The 20841-nt window shown below is 39.2% G+C and overlaps 1 protein-coding gene across 1 annotated transcript in view; it reads left to right on the top strand.

The window, feature by feature from the left end:
- Positions 1-3953, top strand: part of Tmx4 (thioredoxin related transmembrane protein 4) — a 44824-nt gene extending 40871 nt beyond the window's left edge. The window contains exons 7-8 of the mRNA XM_036185731.1: positions 545-608; positions 1562-3953. Of these exons, the coding sequence (XP_036041624.1) occupies positions 545-608; positions 1562-1905 (408 nt within the window). The 3' untranslated portion in view covers positions 1906-3953. The remainder of the gene's footprint in view (positions 1-544; positions 609-1561) is intronic.
- Positions 3954-20841: the final 16888 nt, after the last annotated feature.

Raw genomic sequence — 20841 nt, 5'->3', positions numbered from 1 at the left:
GCATTTAAGATGTTTTCATAACAGATTCTTCTAAGTTTCCAGGTTAGATCTTTATTATGTTTAGAAACACAAGACAGTGAAATATTGCAGTTGGAGAGTTTGATTCCAGCGAACTCTACACTGTTGGACACAAGCCAGCAGTTTCATTAATATGATCCCTGCTTGTATCTGGGTATGGAACAAGTACAGAGGTGATCCTTCTCTTAAGAAATCTGTAGTTTTTTCAAAGAAAAAGACTTGTTTAATAGAGTAGAAAATCACTCATACAGTGAAGATCAGAGATGAAACAGCCAGTCTCTGCTTAAATAGAATTTAGTTCTCCATTGCAGAATTTTCTCATATATGGGAAGTTTTTTCTTTTTTTCAAATACTCAAGAATTCCATACCCTGGAGTACTCTTCAGCTCAGCTGTATCTCTCTGAAGGTTTTGACCGCTGCTAAGGATCTGTCTAAGGACATCTGGTTATAGGACTCAAACCTGATGTTGAGGCCGGTTGGCAGTTTGTCTTCTCTACTCACTGTGGAATCACTTTATTCCCTCTAGGTCCTGGTAGTGATCTCAGAGTGCTTCTATGTGCCACTTCCAAGAGTTTCATCTGAGCACTCTGGTGAGTCTGAGGAGTTCATATGGGTAGAGTTTTTAGAGTTTTGTGGTATTGTGTGGCTGCATTTGGCTCTAGCATCCAGTCAGTGAGCATCCAGTTACCTCTATTGAGTTCCTTAAAGATGTGTTCTCTGTATAAATCTGAATAAAATTAACTTTCCTCCTTTAAAAATTAGAAAATATTTCATATTGAAGATTGCATTTTTCTCTCAGGCTTACTTCCCTCATTTTTCAGTGGACTACTTTTATTCTTGAATTAGAATGAAGGATGCTTAGACTATTTGCCCAAATCTGCGTTTATTCAATTTACTTCTGGGCCTAACTGGCTCTGGATTTGGTGATCTTTATTTGTAGTGATGAGTTTTCTCAGGAGTTTAAATAAGGTCATGTCTTTAGTTCTTGATGTTTTTAAGACTTCATAGATAGCTAGATAATATGTCTGACCTTCAGTATTAAGGAGTGTGAAAGGGAGTGAGTGTATAAACTCCTATGGGGTTCTCAGGCTTCAAGCCCAGCCCAAGTGATGTTATGCTGCTAAAGTTTATTCAGTAACCATCACTATTCCTAACTCGTGTTTTATCAGCTTAACTTTATGGTAAAGAAAGGAGGCCTTTTCTTCCTGACTTTGGCCTCAAACTCTTGGGGAGCAGGACTCTGATTGGTTCAGATTGTCTGAAATAGTTGCTGTGGCCAGTGAGTCCCTGAGTCTTTTTCACTGTATGTAATACATACAGAAACAAAATTTTGACTTGATGGCAGAGCAGACAGGAATGGAGTACAGTGATCCTCCTGTAGAGAGATTTTAATCTCTAGATGGGGCTAAGCTGCAACCAGAAGACCTGTTCACACTTCCGGAGAAGAAACCTCCTCATTTATCCATCTCATAGTTAAACCGTGAGTTAATTACTAAATTGCATGGTTTATCCAGAGATTTGCTTTCCTCTCTCTCTTCCACAGAGCAGGGTCAGAGGCCAGAGGGGGTTCGAGGAACTGAACAGCTGCAGGATGCAGAGGAAGAAAAGGATGACTCAAATGAAGAAGACAACAAAGGCAGTCTTGTGGACGATGAGGAGGAGAAAGAGGACCTTGGAGATGAGGATGAAGCAGAGGAATACGAGGAAGAGGACAACCTGACAGGCAGCATGGATGAGGAGAGAAGTGACGCCAATGACCAAGGAGTGCTGCAGGAAGGCAGTGTGTCCCAGGAGGAACTCGATGAAGCTCATTCAGCCGACACACAGGAGGTGGTAGAAGACTCACTGAGGCAGCGCAAGAGTCAGCATGCAAACAAGGGAACATAGGTTTCATGATGCCATTTCTAAAAATATAGGCCAGAAAATAAGTCTGCTTTTCTCTGGTCTGCAGTTTAAGCCAAATCCTTAGTTCTTATTTATTTTTTAATTTTTTTTTCCTGAATGAGCAATGTTCACTCTTAAAAGATGAACTCTGGTCCTGTAGTCACATGGTAGTAAGCTTCTGTGTCCTAAAGAGAGTCAGGGACAGCACTCAGCCACCATGGTGTAAGGATCTTCGTGGGGCCTTATGTGGAAAATAAATTGATATGATTGGGGGCCAAAGAGTCAACCAGAGGACTCTCTCCAGTCCTCCGTAGCACCTTTAGAAATGAGACTGCTGGCTTAAATAGAGAGCAGAGCCACATTACTCCTGAGCATCCTTGAAGTACAGGAAGAGTCTTCCTTGTTTTTGTCATGGAAGAAACACTGGGTACCATAAACTCCCAGACACTGTCTTGGGGCTAGAAATTCTAGAGACCTGGACATAGATACGACTTCAAAAAGAAGCTGGAGAGTCATCTGAGCTCTCTTGTCTTTTATTTCTTACCTTTAATTCTGGTGACTTCACTGTGGAACTGAAGACTGCCATATGTTTCATAACTGCTCTGTATTGAGAGCAGCAGACAGCAGGAGCCTGTATCCGTTACCCTTATTCAACTTAAAGATACAGGTAATCAGTAACCGTGGCTGATGAGGCTTAGACTGCTAAGTATCTCAAGGACATGCTGTATTCTTTAGCAATTCAAAAGATAGTGGTGGTTTCATAGGACAGGTATAAACAAACAACTGGTTTTGATTAGCTTGTAGTACTTCCAGGATAACTTCTTCAAGAGTTCCTTTAGCCATGTTCTTTGTGTTTCTGAACCCCAAAGTACTTTTTGCCTTGTTATTACAAGGTAGTTCTGTGAAGCCAACTTCAAGTTTGTGTTGTTTATTTTCCATCTCCAGGGTTCTCTGCCTCTGGAACCATGTTAATAATAACTGAAAAGCATGTCTGCTTTTCTTTCAGTGATGTGTTTTTAGTGAACAAAATTGAGGAAAGTCAATATCAAGAGTGAAAGATTATTGTTTCTATCTCCCCAACCCTCTAGAGAATTGTATCATTATAAATCTCTCCCTACTTAATCTGGTATCAATATCAAGGGAAACTAGCTTCTTAAAAACATATCTCCAAATCCTCTCTTACCCTCGCATGTCTCAGAATAAATTCATAAAATTAGATTCTAGGTGTATGAAAGATGCCTAAAGTTAATCTTATACACAACCCCTGGGTTGAGTCAGCATAATGAGTACAGGTTTGTGGAATTCAAATGTTTATGTCATTTTTAAGAAGGGATATGCATTTATCTGTTTAGATAACCCTTTCTCTGCATGAGCTGCTAACAGGAAGCCCAGTGCGGGTGGCGGTTCAGAGTCTGCCTTCCCGTACTGCATGAGGCTGTTACAAACCTCGAGCAAAGAAGATTTTATTGTGACAATCCATTCTTTATAAATGTTTTTGTTTCCTCTTTGTAACTTAGTTAACTATGAGCTCCAGGCTGAGGCCATCACAGAACTGAAGTGGTAGTAATAGACCTTCCTGCCCTCCCATGTTCCTGCCTTCTGACACATCTTTACTCAAAAGAGCCCTCGTTCTGTGGTGGCTGTTCTCTTCCTGCTAGAGCTGAGATGCACTTCTCCTGTGCCGGGTCTCCTTGCCTTGTGACCAGGTGCATGGAGTGTTCAAGGAGTAGGAACTCAAGCCCAGAGCAGCAGGAAAGGGAAGGCTCCGTGTCTCTGTTCTGTGTAGTACCCTCCTCCAAACTGAGTACAGGGTTTTAACGGGGTGTTTGGCTAGAGGGAAGGCTTGAAGAATCAGCCTGCCTTGGCCTTTAGAAATGTTTCAAAACCAGTTTCCCATTGGACCCCATATAGTACCTAATTGTACAATGAGATAATACATTTCCTTTCTTAATAATACTTACAATAAATAGGAGGGTAGGAGAAAAAAAGTCATAGAGAAGAGGGTCCAGTCTAGTAAAATTATATTTATCTATAGAAATCATTTTTTTATCCTTTTCCTTTTTTTTTTTTTTTTTTGGTTTTTCGAGACAGGATTTCTCTGTGTAGCTTTGCACCTTTCCTGGATCTGGCTTGGAACTCACAAAGATCCACCTGCCTCTGCCTCCTGAGTGCTGGGATTAAAGGCGTGTGCCACCACCACCCGGCAAGCCTTTTCCTTTTTAACATCCTGGCAAAAATTAGGTTTCTAGTAAATAGTCCAAGTAAGTGCTTAATAATTTGATTTCTTTCCATTTGAAGCCTTTAGGTTTATTTTCAATACTTAGTTGATATAAAATTAAAGGAGAAAAGTCAACTTAAAATTAGATCATTTAATATACTTTATTTTTGTGTACATAATAAATTTGATCCAGAACTTAAGTGCATGGAAACATGATTTTATAAAACAAAACTAACCATGCTTCTCCTCGACTGCCATATCTGCTATTTAATTGTAGAATACTATTTTTTGTGTGTTAAAATCAGGTGAATGAGATCGTGATTGTGGAATGAAGGTGTACTGTGCTTTATGCACAGGTAGTTAGAGTAAGGTGCCTTGTTCTTTATTGGAATATCTGAAAATTCCAGTTACCTCTTTTTTTTTTTTTTTTTTTATTTCTTTTACTGTTCACCACCTTAACTGTGCTGAACCATGCTGGCTTGCTTAGAATCTCATGGAGGCAATGCACAGACACTTTCATTTTGTTGTTGTTGTAATTGTTTTGTTTTGAAAGATAATCATGGAACAGGTAAGGGATGGCTCATTCACTTCACAGCCATTGAACTGCTGGACACTCACTACAGTCTCATCTTGTACATAGGATCTGGATCTGTCATCTATAGTAACTAGTGCAATAGAAGGCAAACATGCTTGAGACACATCAGCTTTGGACAGTTGAGAAAGCCACATGTTTACTTGTTAAGTCCAAAGCCCTGGATGACAGTGAAGATATTGCCACATGGTTTGACTGTATATAAGGTTGAATAATTGCATCTTGTAACAGCTTTGGGGGAGGTGATTAAAATGCTAGTTAAAGGAGTATCTAACATGTGGCGTTTTGCAAGATGGGAAACAGTAAATTCCAAAGGGAAGTTTTAAAGGATTGAACATTATTTCAGCATAAAATCCTAAACCTGAAGTGAGGGAAAGAAGGTTTTGGTGCTTTTGCTGGTGTGTGCAGATCTTCTGTGTTCTTCCTTTCAGTGTCCCGCAGTTATTTCTGCCAGTATTGTATATGTGTGATTGACTAGCCTGTCAGCTCTATCAACTGTTTGTGAAGTATTTGTGCCAACAGGGACTCTTCCAGTGTTGTGTCTCTTTACCTCAGTCTTGGATTTGATCCTCTTGAGCTTGTAGCTTGTCTCTCAGAAGCCAAGGTGGAGTCAGATGAAACCTGCTGGTCAGTTCTCTGAGCAGCTACTAAAGCAGGAGATTCAACTAAGAAACCTTGGACAGCTTCAGCCTAGCACATGGACCTCAGAGGCATATTCCCTAAAGTTGTGTGTAGACTGTGATTCTCTTCACATGTGGCTTTGACTTGTTTCTAATGTGGTTGAATTTTATTTGTTTCTAGACAGGTTTGTAGAAATGCAACTTTTATACTAAAAACTGTTCATTTGTAAGTCAATACATTATAAAATGGTTGTGTTTATTCTTTGTATTAGTTTTGATTATTTATGCCAGTGTATTTATTTTTCTTTACCTATGTATTCTGTGCTCTCTCAAATAGATGTGTAGCAATTGAAACCAGTGTATTGTTTCAAGTACTACGTTGCCTGCATTACGAATTCTCTGATCAGGGAATTGTGCATAGCCCTGAGCCTACATACTGCCATTTTATCGTCAAGTTCCATTTGTGTCAAAACCTAATTAATGGTAGTGATGACCAAGTGAAACAGAATGGTGTATTGCTTTTTCATATAAATATTTTCACACAAAAAGTATTTGTGGAGGCAATTGAAAATATTACTTTGTTTAGAAAACAATATTTTTCTGTGTTTATTCTCTGACTTCATTTTCTACCTTTCCTACCTGAACTTGGTGAAATCCCTGACATGTGCTCAAGGTTGATGCCAAAGACAGAAGGGTTTCTCAACACATCACAGCTCATTGTGCTGTCTAGAAGCTCAGTGCACTTGCTGTGGCCAGGGCTGGTACATTTAGTAAATTACTCTCTTATTCCTCCAAGATGCCAGGCCTCCATGATTTCCTAGGACTTACAGAAGACTCTGTCTCCACTTACCTGTTCCACCATTGTAGCAATAACAAAGTGTAAAAGGTGTGGTGGCTCCTTTGAACACACTCACACACATATCCTGGATGCAAGACTTGACTGTCATAGATGGAGTGAACTGAAATAACTGAAAAATAAAAACTCATCAGCGCATGAAGACCAAGAAAACTTGTCTTCTAGACAGGCCTCTGTGCAGACAAAAGAGTTCCCTAAAAGCATAGGCATGAGCCTGGCTCTAAATAAGTTGGAGTTTGAATTCACACAAGCTTCTTATACTTAAAACCGAAAAACTAGACCAAATATTTCTCATATGAAGGCTAATGGGGGGGGGGGAAGGGGAGGGTGTACATGCAGAAGCAATTAAAAAATGCTCTTGAAAACATTCTCAACATGGCTTAAAAATCTGAACTCAGTCTGAAATTACAGTCACTTAAGGAAGCTATTCAACAGAGAGCAAGTGTGAAGCCCAGGGTCTCAAGCTGGGAGAGTAGGAGGGCCATTGGAGGATAAGGCTTGAAGACGGGAGGAGATGTAGGCAGTGGAGACACACTATGGACACATAGATTGCCAGTCAGGCGGGTGTTGGCTGGGATCCAGGCACACACTTGTACATGTGAGCCTTACACATGGCATTGGCACATGTGTAGCACATAGGCTGTGGATAGTCTCACAGGCCTCCACAGTCTAGCTGGAAAAGGCAAGTGGTGAGGGTACTTGTCCCTGCTCTCAAGGGCATATTTCTGCAAAATACAAGTGGCATTCTGCCATGAATATAATATCACATTGTTTACTGCAGGTTCCTGAATGTCCTATTTCAATTATCCTTGGGTTATGATATCCCGAATGTCTGGGATCAGCCATGTTTTAACTGACTCAAAACAGATACCCATATTAGTATCATGTCCAAATTCTAATTGCTCCAGATTGCCTTCTGTTCCATACAATAGGGTTAGAATGCCTAAATCCTTGAGATGATAAAATTGTAACAATATCTGAAAAAGTTTAAAAACAAAAGGAGTGACTATAAAACAATAGAATACTATATTTAAGGTTCACCTGTGTCAAAGGATTGACGTTCAGTATGGTGTTTCATTACACAAATTCAGCCCACCATTCTAGTCTTCAGGGGTAATTACAGAGGGTTTCAACTTGGATGGTCCTTTAAGCATTTTGATTGTGGGATATTCGAATATATAACTCCTACTATTTTACAATAATATTTGGGATTAGGTAACCTAGCCATATGTTAGCAATGAATGAACATTAGCAAAAGTCCCTTAGGACTTCTCAGTGCTCCTTTTGAAACACTGGAAAGCAGCATATATTACACTGGCAGGGAGTAGATGCTTGATAGCAGCCACCCAGCAGCCTCCTGCCAGATCCCTGGGCTACCCTATCTCCCTGTGCCACCCTATCTCAGAGGTACAAACGTCAGCAAGTGGCCCACGTTCCATTGGTCTCATCTTCGCTCTTGGGATAACCGATGAGAATTTTAACCAACCCAGTGAGGATAAATCAAGGAGTTGTTCTAAGATGTAGCATGCATGTAATGTTCTATGATGTCAGGGTTTATAAGGTAGCACTTCAAGATGTAGGAGTAGTCCTGGGAATGGATCAGGGCATACTGAGAAACAGCAATGCTTTTTAGAGCCTGCTTCTGTGGAGTCAGGTTGGCTAAGGGTGGAGGGGCTTGTGAAATCCCAGACTATCTCAGAAACATCTCACTTCAGGAATGAAGATAAGCCTTAACTAAGCAGGCACATAGATAGATCTCAACCTTTATCTACTTCCTGAAATCCGAAATGATGCTAGAAGCAGGTATAAATGCCAGAGGAGGTTTACTAGCTACACTTGGGCTCCTAGGTTGAATGTTGGTTCTTTCTAAAATTCTGTTGGGAGATAGTTTGTCATGGCTTATTGAAATCTTGAAGACTCTGTAGTCATATCTGAGTGGATTACTGCTTTCAAAGGACAGGAGTCTAGCAATCATTCATTTCTACATTACTTTTGTTCTTTATTAGCTCCCAAAGCTGTCGCTTCCATAAGGCAGTGTACTCCCTCATTCATCTTGTCTACTGTCCCTGGGAATACACTTCAGGTGCCTCCAAAGGACAACCTAATTGTTTCCTTCCCCACATCACTTTTGCTTCTACTCATCTTTACTCCTTTTGGAAAGATTCTTTCCTGCCTCTAGGTTCCACTGTAAAATTGAGCTTTGGAACTTTAGGCAAGTGGAAAATTGCAACCAACACAACCAGAGTTCTTGATCGGGAGAGGAGGTAGATGTGGGGCTGTGCATACTAGCATTATGGAAATTGTGCATGCGTGTGACTACATTTTCCATTTTCTACCAGCCAGCATCTCTAGTTGACTCTATCCAACTGCTGGACTCAGCCACCATCATCAAAACTCATTGTTCTCTTCACAAACAATGGAGGCAGAGAGTGCTAAAGCTCCCAGAAGGCCAAGCTCTCCTGCCTTTTCCTGCTTCCCCACAAGCCACATTCCTCCAGTCTCAAGAGTCTCTGCTTCTGCTGGGGAGGAGACTAAGTGCTTCCATCCTTCCACATTTGTCTGGACAGCTGGTGGTTTCCCTGTATTAACTCACCTGTGCTGAGTTCTAGGTCTGTGAGAGACTCTGTCTGAAAACAAACAACAGTTGGATACTGTGTTGTCCTCTGCTTGGTCTCATTCTCTCTCTGGTCTTAGCCTCTCTCTCTCTCCCTCCCTCTCTCTCTCTATCTCTTTCTCTCTCTAGCCTCTCTCTTTCACACACACACACACACACACACACACACACACACACACAAACAGTATATTTTCTTAAAAACTTAGATAATCACAGAAGTTCTCTCAAAATTAATCTCAAAATTAATATTCAATTTGCAACTTCATGAGGGAAGTTTTTCTTTTTTTTAAACATTTTATTTATTTATTTATTTTTATTTATTTATTTATTTTTTGAGCTGAGGACCGAACCCAGGGCCTTGCGCTTGCTAGGCGAGCGCTCTACCACTGAGCTAAATCCCCAACAAGTTTTCCTTTTAAAGGCAATCAAGTTTATTATATTTCATGAGTATGGGTTTTCAAATTGGAATCCATTGCACTTGAGACTTCCTCATTTTTCCATGAGTTTGGCTTTCACACCAAATATGCACTATTGACCTAGGAGAATTTTTAATATGAGGGATACTGGGTACCAACATAAATCTAAAGGCAGACTTACTGCTAGACTATAACCACATCCAAATGACTGACTATGTGATCTAATCCTTCCAGCTAGCAAGCCCCAGAAATAGAATTAACTTTATCTCTGGAATGAGTACTAGTAGAATCTAATTTGTCATCTAGATCAACATTTCTTAAGATCCCCATGGATTTGTGTTCTACTTAGATACAAGGTGCTACACTTAAGTTTCTACCTCCTCACTCATTCTTCCTTCTCTTCTCTTACCTTTTCTTGAATCCTTTTTTGCTTGAGTCTTTATCTTTTATCTCCTCTTCCCCTTCCTTTCCCATGCCAGTTTCTCTATCTCTACACATTTCAGTCTTTCCTGCTAGGTGTCTTTTCATCTTTCATTTTCTTTTGCTCTTTTTTTTTTTTTCCTGACCCAACTGTTCAAAAGGTGAATAATGTGCTGTGGAATAATGCTTTTGTACACTGGTTTAATAAAATGCTGATTGGACAATAGCCAGGCAGAAAGTATATGTGGGATAAGCAGACAAGGAGAATTCTGGGAGGAGGAAGGGCTAAGTCAGTAGACACCAGCCCATCATCCAGGGAGCAGCATGTAATGGCACATAGATAAAGCCACAAAACATATGGCAACTATAGATTAACAGAAATGGGCAGAGTTTAAGTGTAAGAGCTATTCAGTGGTAGGCCTGAGCTAATGGCTGAGCAGTTTTAATTAATATAAGCCTCTGTGTGTTTACTTGAGTCTGAGTGGCTGAGGACTGGGCAGGACATGGAAAAACTTCAGCTACAATAATGAGGTCTGGAAGAGACAAAGGAAAAAAGAAAAAGGAAGCAGTGAGTATTCCATAATGAGGAGAAGAACTGTCAAGATGATGTGTCTTTCCTGTCACCTGGCAATAAAGGAATAATAGATTTCCACTGATGTTGCCATAGCACTGTGCCCTGGGTTTTTGCTTACAACTGCCAAACTATCCATGTTTGTTTGTTTGTTTCTCTTTAATTTACATGCTTTAAGTTTCAATCTAGAACTGGAATAAAACACATTTTCTTCTTTCCTACATTATTTATATATAGAAAGTTTTTTCCTTGTGTGTGTGTGGGGGGGGGCGGGGATGATAGGAACACAGAGAGAGACAGATGTGTGCATATGTAGATGCATGTTTGCATGTGAGTTGGCTTGTGTGTGTGTGTGTATGAGTGTGGATAACAGAGGTTAATTGTGGGTATCTTCTTCAGCTCTCTATTATACCTAGTGAATCAGGGTCTCTCAGGATCTCTCATTTTAGTTCCTTGATATTAAACTACAGGTGTGTCTCCACACCTTGCCCAATGTCTTAGTTAGGATTTCTATTGCTATGGAGAGACACCATGACCACAGCAATTCTTTAATTGAGTGGCTCACAGTTTTAGAGGTTTAGTTCATTATCATCATGGAGGGACATGGTGGCCTGCAGGCAGACATGGTGCTGGAGATAGAGCTGAGAGTTCTACATCTTGATCCACAAGCAACAAAAAATGAAGTGTCTCCCACACTGGGCATAGCTTGAGCAAATGAGACCTCAAAGCCCACGTCTACAGTGACTTTCTCCAATAAGGCCATACCTCCTCCAACAAAGCCACACCTCCTGACAGTGCTACTCCCTTTGGTGACTGTTTGCTTTGAAACCACCACATCAGCTTTTATGTGGGTGCTGGGGATCATTCCATTCACCGAGACACTTTCCAGCTCTGAAACCTTTCCATTGAGTAAAATATGTTCCAAGGAAATCACAGGTGGAATTTCAAACTCTACCAGGGTTCATCATGTCTGCTCAAGAGTGATTTACTTAAGAGGTTCAGGCAAGGCAAATTTTGTGTGGACTTGCTGTCTCTCCTCCCTTCCTCCTCCCTTCCAGGTCACCTTCACAAGTTCCTCAAAGAGTGTATGCAATGGTTCTTGAGGTTTCTCTTTCTGTGCAATTTACTGTGCAACCACCACCCCAGGCCTCCTGTTTTCTGAGCACCACATTAATCTCTACCTAAAGAAATCTTCTCTATCAGAAACGGCAATAATAGTTTTCCTTTAAAAGAATACAATACATTAAGCTAGTGGGACTTGGAGAGAAGTTAGCCTCTCCAAATGGAAAGTTTGCAAAAAATGGGCTGATTTTTAAAACTACAACTTTCCTAGTTTTGCTAAAATCTAACAAAGACTTATTGATATAATTCAGCAAAACAAAACAAAACCAGTAATATGTGGATTTCTTTTAGAAGCCTAAAGCATATACTAGGGCATCATTTGACCAGAAGAGAATGTGCATAGATCAGTCTGGTAAATATTTCAATTCACAAGCAATCACTGTGAGATAGCAAAAGAAGCCTTTTCAATCTTCCCTCATTCTCTCTCTTATTTCTGTCTCTGTCTTCGTCTCTCTCGTGTATGGGGGGTATGCTTCTGGGTGGGTGTGTATATATGTGCTGATACATATGCTTATACTGTGTCTTCCTCTATTACCCTCCACCTTAATTTTCAGACAGTGTCTCTCACTGAACTTGGGAGTTCACCATTTCCTCTATACTGCTAGCCAGTGAGTCTCTGGCATCTTCCTGTCTCCACCTCCCCACTGCTGGAATTACAGGCAGCTGCCACCTCCTGACTTTTTTCTCAAGTCAGGTCCTCATGCTTATGTGGCAAGGACTTTACTGACAGAAGCATTTCCTCTACTCTCAATCCTGATTCTTTTAAAAGTTTATTTATTTATTTATACTTACTTATTTATGTGCACATGGATAGGTATACAAACTGGTAGATGTGTGGAGGCCAGGGGACAATTTGCAGGTGTTGGTTCCCTTTTTACCACATGGGTTCCAGGGATTGAATTCAGTCAGTTCAGCAGTCTTGATGTCAAGCTAGTTTAATCACACATATAGATAGTTTTTGTGAGGGAAACATTCGTTAGGGATCCATGCTGCCCAGTGTAGGAAATTTCTTTGGAAGTTGCTGCCTTCCTGTAAGACTGTCAATGAAAGGCAACAGATACTATGCATCTTATCATTAGGATTTTCCATTCCAGTGCTAATCTATTTATATGTATCCAAACCTTTAGAGAAACCAGATTCCTCAACAGGAATTAATAAAAATTATTAGATGTTGGTATTTTCTTCACCACCAATGCTGACTCCTAACTGGAAGAATTATAAAAATACATTTTCTTGGGCTGGAGAGATGGCTCAGTGGTTAAGAGCACCAACTGCTCTTCCAGAGGTCCTGAGTTCAATTTCCACCAACCACATGGTGGCTCACAACCATCTGTAATGAGATCTGGTGCCCTCTTCTGGCCTGCAGGGACACATGTAGGCAGAATACTGCATACATAATAAATAAATAAATAAATCTTCCAAAAAAAAAAAATTTCTTTCTGCTTATAAATACTGGTTAAATAAATAACCTGCTCACAGGACCATGATTTTTTAACTCCACTGTTTTATAATTTCTTGTGCTTTTGAGCCTGTCTCTCTATTGAGAAATGGCTTCCTGCATATGGAAAATGATGCCATCTTCTTTCTGGAAAATGTGGGTATCTATCAATACCGAAATCATATTATCAGACATTTTCCTGTTTCTAAGAGCCAAAAGACCAGGCTGATTTGTATGATCCTTATCCACATGACTTCTGGAAAATCCTATTAAGATAAAAGTGCTGAGGGTTTTGAGCTGGCCAGTTTCCCGATGATGTCTAACTCTTGTTCTCTGAGCAGATGAATGTGGCGCCTAGAAGGGTAGCAAAAGGTAGATGTGGGCATGCTGAGGACACAGGAGGAACAAAAGGCCATGCATCTGTTACTTTGTTAACAGAAGTGAAATAAGAGATGAAAGGGACAATTGTCACACATAAAGACTTGAAAATCTCTTGGTGGCGATAATCTTCTCCCAGCTTTTTTCATGTGGGAAATGTATTATTTTTTTCCTAACACTCCAACCTCATCTTTTTAGTATTTTTTTTCTTTCTGTGGGCAAGAGGTAAAACAGGATTCTCAAGGTACTGTGGATCTTAATTTTAGGAGTTAGTCCTTGGTGGGAAGGTCCAGCTTAGAAAAGAGCAGAGTTTTATTGGGAAAATGTCTAGAAACCTAGAAAGCCAACAACAAAAAACAACTGAAAGCATTTCTGCTTCTGTAGCTTACAGCGACCTGGTGGATAGACTTCGAGTGTGGCAATGAAGCCTTCTTTTTCCTGATTACAGTGAGACTATTGACACCAGATAATTTTATAAAGACCATTAGAACCTTGGAAAGGCTCGGTTGCTTTTTCATTTCCCAGAAGAGAGTGTTGAAATAGTGATGATCTAATTTAACAGACTAAAAGAGTCTTTCTCGGAACTTGACAGCTCTTTGATAACATCACGTTAGCAGTGCCCTGCCACATCTGGAGATTTAAGGCCAGGCAGGAAAGCTGGTGTCTGGGCCAGAGTGTCTATCTTGTATCCAGATACTTGAACACTACAAAAACTTTCTTCTGCTAGGAATTAAAAAATGCCCAGTGACCTTGATTAATGAGTAGCTATGTATTTTATTTATTCCCAATTATAGAAACTATGTGGATATGGTCCTCCATTCTAATTTTTTTTTTAATTTTAGTTTTTTGTGTGTGGTACCCAGGTTTACACTGGGTCTCCTCACACATGAGCTAGTGACACCTGTAGCTCTTGGTGTGTAATCAGAAATAGGACATTATGAGATAATTTGAGATGAATTGGATATTTTTCTCCCATGACTTCATTAGCTTATTTATCCTTGTTCATCTGTCTTTAATGATTCTTAATAACAAACTTTCAATTGCCAACTGATATCAACACATAACCCTCAAATTTTAATTTTTCTTTTAATGTTGAGTGTCACAGTCACCAAATACACACACACACACACACACACACACACACACACACACACACAGAGCACACAGAAGAAAAATTCCCTGAAGAACCAAGGGAAGACTGAAATTAATTTTCCCCTGGAGGTCTAGGGGAGTAGTTATTGTTTTTGGTGGCCTGGGATAGTTCACTGTCCCCTTATTTCTGATAGGTCTGCTTAGACAAATACAGGGAAGATGAGAGGTCCATAGCTTTAGCTAAACATGTTCAGGACTAGCATTGAACATATCTAACCAGGCTGGACCAGTCAGTAGGATGGGAGGCCCTGCTAGAAGGAGAGAGAGAGAGAGAAAAAAAGAACCCTAGAGATTGGGAGGTAAGGATGAAATCTACCTCTTTGTTATTTATCAATGTTCCCTTTCCCTTTCTGTCGAGCTGCTGGACTCTCACTCCTACCCCTGGTGCTATAGATGATCTGTGATATTATTATTAATGTACTTGACACTTCATTACCTAGGAGTTACAGCTCATCTACTTGCAAGATGATTTTAATTTAACACAGACCAGAGCAGCAATGGCAAGTGATAGCAGTGAAGAAGAGAGGATATCCTCATTTCCTGTTTCTGTCACATCCCATGTTGTTTGGATCCAGTGTTTCCAGTGACCACCACAGAAATTGGCATTTCCATGTAGTAATTAATGCCTTCCAATTTAGCCTTAGTCTAAAGTCGGTATAGCTTTAGCTGATCTTACACATTGATTTTATGTTTCACAGTGAAACCAAGTTATATGTAATGATATATGGTACATGACACATGCAATACACTGAGTGCATTTATTTATAAGGGGAAATAAAGATTTATTATTGTAGTTTATGAAGCATTTGTGAATTTATTCAACATTAGGTAATACACAAGTGAATTCCAATGAATTTTTTAAAGTATATACAATCTCACAAAAATAACATATTGTTCTGAAGTTTTATCCCAAATAATTCACCAAGTAATAAAAAAGCAGATAGCGACAGGGACCAACTGTACTGGAGTAGGACATGAGTGTTTGGGCTCCTGGCTGGACAGCCCTGCTCTCCAGACCCTAGCCTTCAGGGGCACATTCCATGCCTCTCCCCCATCCACCAAAGCTCCAAAGACTTGGCAGCTTTCCTAAACCCCCAAATATTCCCCTATGCATTAGTGATCACAGAGCCACAGACCCCATCTGCACCAAGTGGAGGAAGAGGGACACCCTAAGGCACAGGCCCCACTTGCACCAATTAAAGGAAGAGATAGGTAAAGGACAGTGTAAGAATACATTCAACAACATAAAGCGCAATATGGCACCACCAGAAACTAGTGGTTCTACAACAGCAAGACCTGAACACACCAGTATCGAAGCAGAAGAAAATGACCTTAAAAATAACTTTATGAGGATGATAGAGGACCTTAAAGAGGAAATGAAATTCCTCTTAAAGAAGTGGGGGAAAAGACAAACAAAAAAAATTGGAAGAAATCAATAAAGCCCTTAAAGAAAGCCAAGATAAAAACAAACAGATGAAGGAAACAGTCTAAGACTTGAAAATTGAAATAGAGGCAATAAAGAAAACACAAACCAAGGGAATTCTGGAAATAGAAAATCTGGTTAAATGATCAAGAACTAAAGATGCAAGTATAATGAACAGAATAAAACAGATGAAAGAGAGAATGTCAGGTGTTGAAGATATGACAGAGGAAATAAATTCATCAGTCAAAGAAAATGTTAAATCCAATAAATTCTTAACACAAAACATTCAGGAAATCTGGGATACCATGACAAGACCAAACCTAAGAATTATAGGGATAGACAAAGGAGAATTCCAGCTCAGAGGCATAGAAAATGTATTCAACAAAAACATAGAAAACTTTCTCAACCTAAAAAAGGGCATGCCTATGAAAGTACAAGAAGCTCAAAAAGCACCAAATAGACTGCACAAAAAGTCCCTTTGTCATATAATAATCAAAACAGTAAACATACAGAGTAAAGAAAGACTATCAAGAGCTGCAAAGGAAAAAGGCCAAGTAACATATAAAGGCAGACCTATCAAAATTACACCCAACTTCTCAACAGAGACTCTGAAAACCAGAAGGTCCTGCAGATACTAAGAGACCACAGATGCCAGCCCAGACTACTATACCCAACAAAGCTTTCAATCCATCATAGACATAAAACAAGATATTCCATGACAAAACCAGACTTAAACAATACCTATCCACAAATCCATCCCTACAGAAAATACTATAAGGAAAACTCCACCCTAAGGAACTTAGCTACATCCATGAAAACACAGGCACTAGATAACCTCACAACAACAAACATCAAAGAAGGAAAACACACAAACACTACCACCACCACCACCACCACCACCAAAACCAAAAAAAAAAAAAAAAAAAAAAAAAAAAAAACCAGAAAAGAAATAGAAAAAACAGGAATTAACAATCACTGGTCATCAATATCTGTTAATATCAATGGACTCAATTTGCATATAAAAAGACACAGGCTAACAGAATGGATATGAAAACAGGATCCATCCTCCTGTTGCATACAAGAAACATATCCCCACCTCAAAGACAGGTATCACATCAGAGTAAAGGTTTGGGAAAATATTTTCCAATCAAATTGTCCCAAGAAACAAGCTGGTGTAGTTATCCTAATATCTAACAAAATAGACTTCAAAGTAAAATCAATCAAAAGAGATTGGGAAGGACATTTCATATTCATCACAGGAAAAATCCATGAAGATGAAGTCTCAATTCTGAACGTCTATGCTCCAAATATAAGAGCACCCACATTTGTAAAAGAAACATTTTTTTAAAAGATTTATTTATTATACATAGTGTTCTGTCTGCATGTGTCCTTAGAGGCCAGAAGAGGGCACCAGATCTCATTATAGGTGGGTTGTGAGCCACCATGTGGTTGCTGGGAATTGAACTCAGGACCTCTGGAAGAGCAGTCGATGCTCTTAACCACGGAGCCATCTCTCCAGCCCAGAAACATTATTAAAGCTTAAATCACACATCAAACCCCACACACTAATAGTGGGAGGCTTCAATATTCCACTATCACCACTGGATAGGTCTGCCAGACCAAAATTTAACAGAGGAATTAGGGAACTAACAGATGTTATGACTCAAATGGACTTAACAGACAGTTATAGAACATTTCACCCATACACAAAAGAACATATCTTTTTCTCAGCATGTCTTGGAACCTTCTTTAAAATTGACCATATACTTGGTAACAAAGATAGAATAGCCCCCTGTAGCTTACTGAATCACCACAGCTTAAAGTTAGAATTCAACAACAACATTAATGACAGAAAGCCTACAAACTCATGGAAATTGAACAGTGCTGAACTGAATCATCACTGTGTTAAGAAGAAATAAGGAAATTAAGGGCTTTCTAGAATTCAATGAAAATAAATGCACAACATACCCAAACCTATGAGACACTGTGAAAGCAGTGCTAAAAGGAAAGTTCATAGTACTAAGTGCCTACATAAAGAACAAGGAGAAATCTCACACTAGAGACTTAACAACACATCTGAAACTTTTAGAACAAAAAGAAGCAAACTCACCTAGGAGGAGTAGAGGACAGGAAATAATCAAACTGAGTTCTGAAATCAACAAAATAGAAACAAAGAGAATAATACAAAGAATCAATGAAATGAAAAGTTGGTTCTTCAAGAAAATCAACTAGACAAACTCTTATCCAAACTAACTAAAAGGTAGAGAGAGACTATCCAAATTAACAAAATCAGAAATGAAAAGGGAGACATAACAACAGACAACGAGGAAATCTAGAGAATCACCTGTACTCTACAAAATTGGAAAATGTTAAAAAAAAAAATGAACAATTTTCTGTATAGGTACCACATACCAAAGTTAAATCAAGATCAGATAATCTATTTTAATAGACCTATAACCCCTAAGGAAATAGAATCAATCATCAAAAGTCTCCCAACCAAAAGAAGCCCAGGACCAGATGGTTTCAGTGTAGAATTCTACCAGAATTTTTAAAAAGAGCTAATACCAATACTCCTCAAATTGTCTCACACAATAGAAGCAGAAGGAACACTGCCAAAAACTTTTTATGAGGTTACAGTTATCCTAATACCCAACCACACAGAGGTGCAACTAAGAAAGAGAATTATAGACCAATCTCTCTCATGAACATCGATGCAAAAATATTCAATGAAATACTGGCAAACTGAATCCAAGAACACAACAGAAATATTATCCACCATAAACAAGTAGGCTTCATCCCAGAGATGCAGGGATGGTTCAACATATGAACATCTGTACATCTTATTCACCATATAAATAAACTGAAAGAAAAACCCACATGATCATCTCATTAGATGCTAAAAAAAAGCCTTCAACAAAATCAAACAACCCTTTATGATAAAGGTCTTGGAGATATCAGGGATACAAGGAACATTCCTAAACATAATAAAGGCAATACACAGCAAGCAAACAGCAAACCTCAAACTAAATGGAAAGAAACACAAAACAATTCCACTAAAATCAGGAACAAGACAAGGCTGGCCACTCTCCCCATATTTATTCAATATAGCACTTGAAAATCTAGCTAGAGCCATAAGACAACAAAAGGAGATCAAGGGAATACAAATTTGAAAGGAAAAAGTCAAACTTTCTCTATTTGCAGATGATATGATAGTATATACATAAGTGACCCCAAAAATACTACCAGGGAACCCCTACAGCTTATAAACACTTTCAGTAATGTGTCAGGATACAAGTTAACTAAAAAAAAAAAAAAAACAAAAAACCAACCAAACAAACAAACTAAAAAATAATAGCCCTCCTGTAGATGTATCCGGCTTGTTAAATAAGAAACACAGAACCGATTGCAGAGTTAAAAACCAAGAGGTCAGAGCAAAAGCGGAAAACCTTACCCTTCACTGTTTCTGTAGTTCTTCCTCTCCGCAAGAGACCTACTTCTGTGCGTCCTGTCTAATTAAAGACTTTCTGTTCTGTTTTCTCATTGGTTGTAAACCCAGCCACATGACCTCCTTGTCACTGCCTGTTTGTACAGACCTCCAGGTCTTCTATGGTTGGTATTGAGATTAAAGGCGTGTCTGCCATGCTGGCTGTGTCCTTGAACACACAGAGATCCGCCTAGCTCTGCCTCCCAAGTGCTGGGATTAAAGGCGTGCCCCACTACTGCTCGGCTTCTGCTCTGGCTTGCTCTGACCTCAAGGCAACTTTATTGACATACAAATAAAATCACATTTCAATACAAATAAAATATCACTATACCCTCCTATATATAAAGGATAAACGCTGAGAAAGAAATTAGAGAAACATTACCCTTTACAATAGCCACAAACAACATAAAATATCTTGGGGGTAAATCTAACCAAACAAGTGAAAGAACTATATAACAAGAATTTAAAGTATTTAAAGAGAGAAACTGAAGAAGATATCAGAAAATGGAAAAAATCAGAAAAAGATCTCACATGCTCTTGGATAGGTAAGACCAACATAGTAAAAATGCCAATCTAACCAAAACCAATCTACAAATTAAATGCAATCCTCATCATAATCCCAACAAAATTCCTCACAGATCTTGAAAGAACAATACTCAACTTCATATGGAAAAAAAAAAAAAAAGAGCCAGGCAGTGGTGGCGCACGCCTTTAAGCCCAGCACTCGGGAGGCAGAGGCAGGTGGATCTCTGTGAGTTTGAGGCCAGCCTGGGCTACAGAGTGAGTTCCAGGAAAGATGCAAAGCTACACAGAGAAACCCTGTCTTGAAAACAAACAAACAAACAAACAAACAACAACAAAACAGGATAGCCAAAACAACCCTTTACAGTAGAGAAACTTCCAGAGGCATCACCAGCTCTAGCCTCAAGCTCAACTATAGAGCTATAGTAATAAAAACATCTTGGTATTGACATAAAAACAGACACATAGATCAATGGCATTGAATGGAAGACCTTGACATTAATCCTAACACATATGAACTTCTGATTTTTGACAAAGAAGCTAAAATTATACATTGGAAAAAAAGAAAGCCTTTTCAACAAATGGTGCTGACATAACAAGTAGATCCATATCCATGTACAAAACTCAAGTTCAAATGGATCAAAGACCTCAACATAAATCCAGCTACACTAAACCTTATAGAAGAAAAAGTGGGAAATAGCCTCAAACACATTGACACGGGAGACTACTTCCTAACACCAGTAGCACAGATGCTGAGAGGAACCATTAATAAATGGGAGATTTCAAACTGAGAAGCTTCTGTAAGGCAAAGGACACAGTCAACAAGAGAAAACGGCAGCCTACAGAATGGGAAAAGATCTTCACTAACCATACATCTGACAGAGGGCTGATCTCCAAAACATATAAAGAACTCAAGAAACTAGACATCAAAATACCAAATAATCCAATTAAAAAATGGGGTACAGAGCTAAACAGAGAATTCTCAACAGGAGAATATCAAATGGTTAAAAGACATTTAAGGAATTGTTCAACATCCTTAGTCATCAGGGAAATGCAAATCAAAATGACTCTGAGATGCCACTTATACCCGTCAGAATGGCTAAAATAAAAAAT

The sequence above is a fragment of the Onychomys torridus genome, chromosome 4, assembly GCF_903995425.1.
Source record: "Onychomys torridus chromosome 4, mOncTor1.1, whole genome shotgun sequence".
Lineage (NCBI taxonomy): Eukaryota > Metazoa > Chordata > Mammalia > Rodentia > Cricetidae > Onychomys > Onychomys torridus.
Note: the sequence above shows the minus strand (reverse complement) of the source record. Positions and strands in the feature narration are given on the sequence as shown.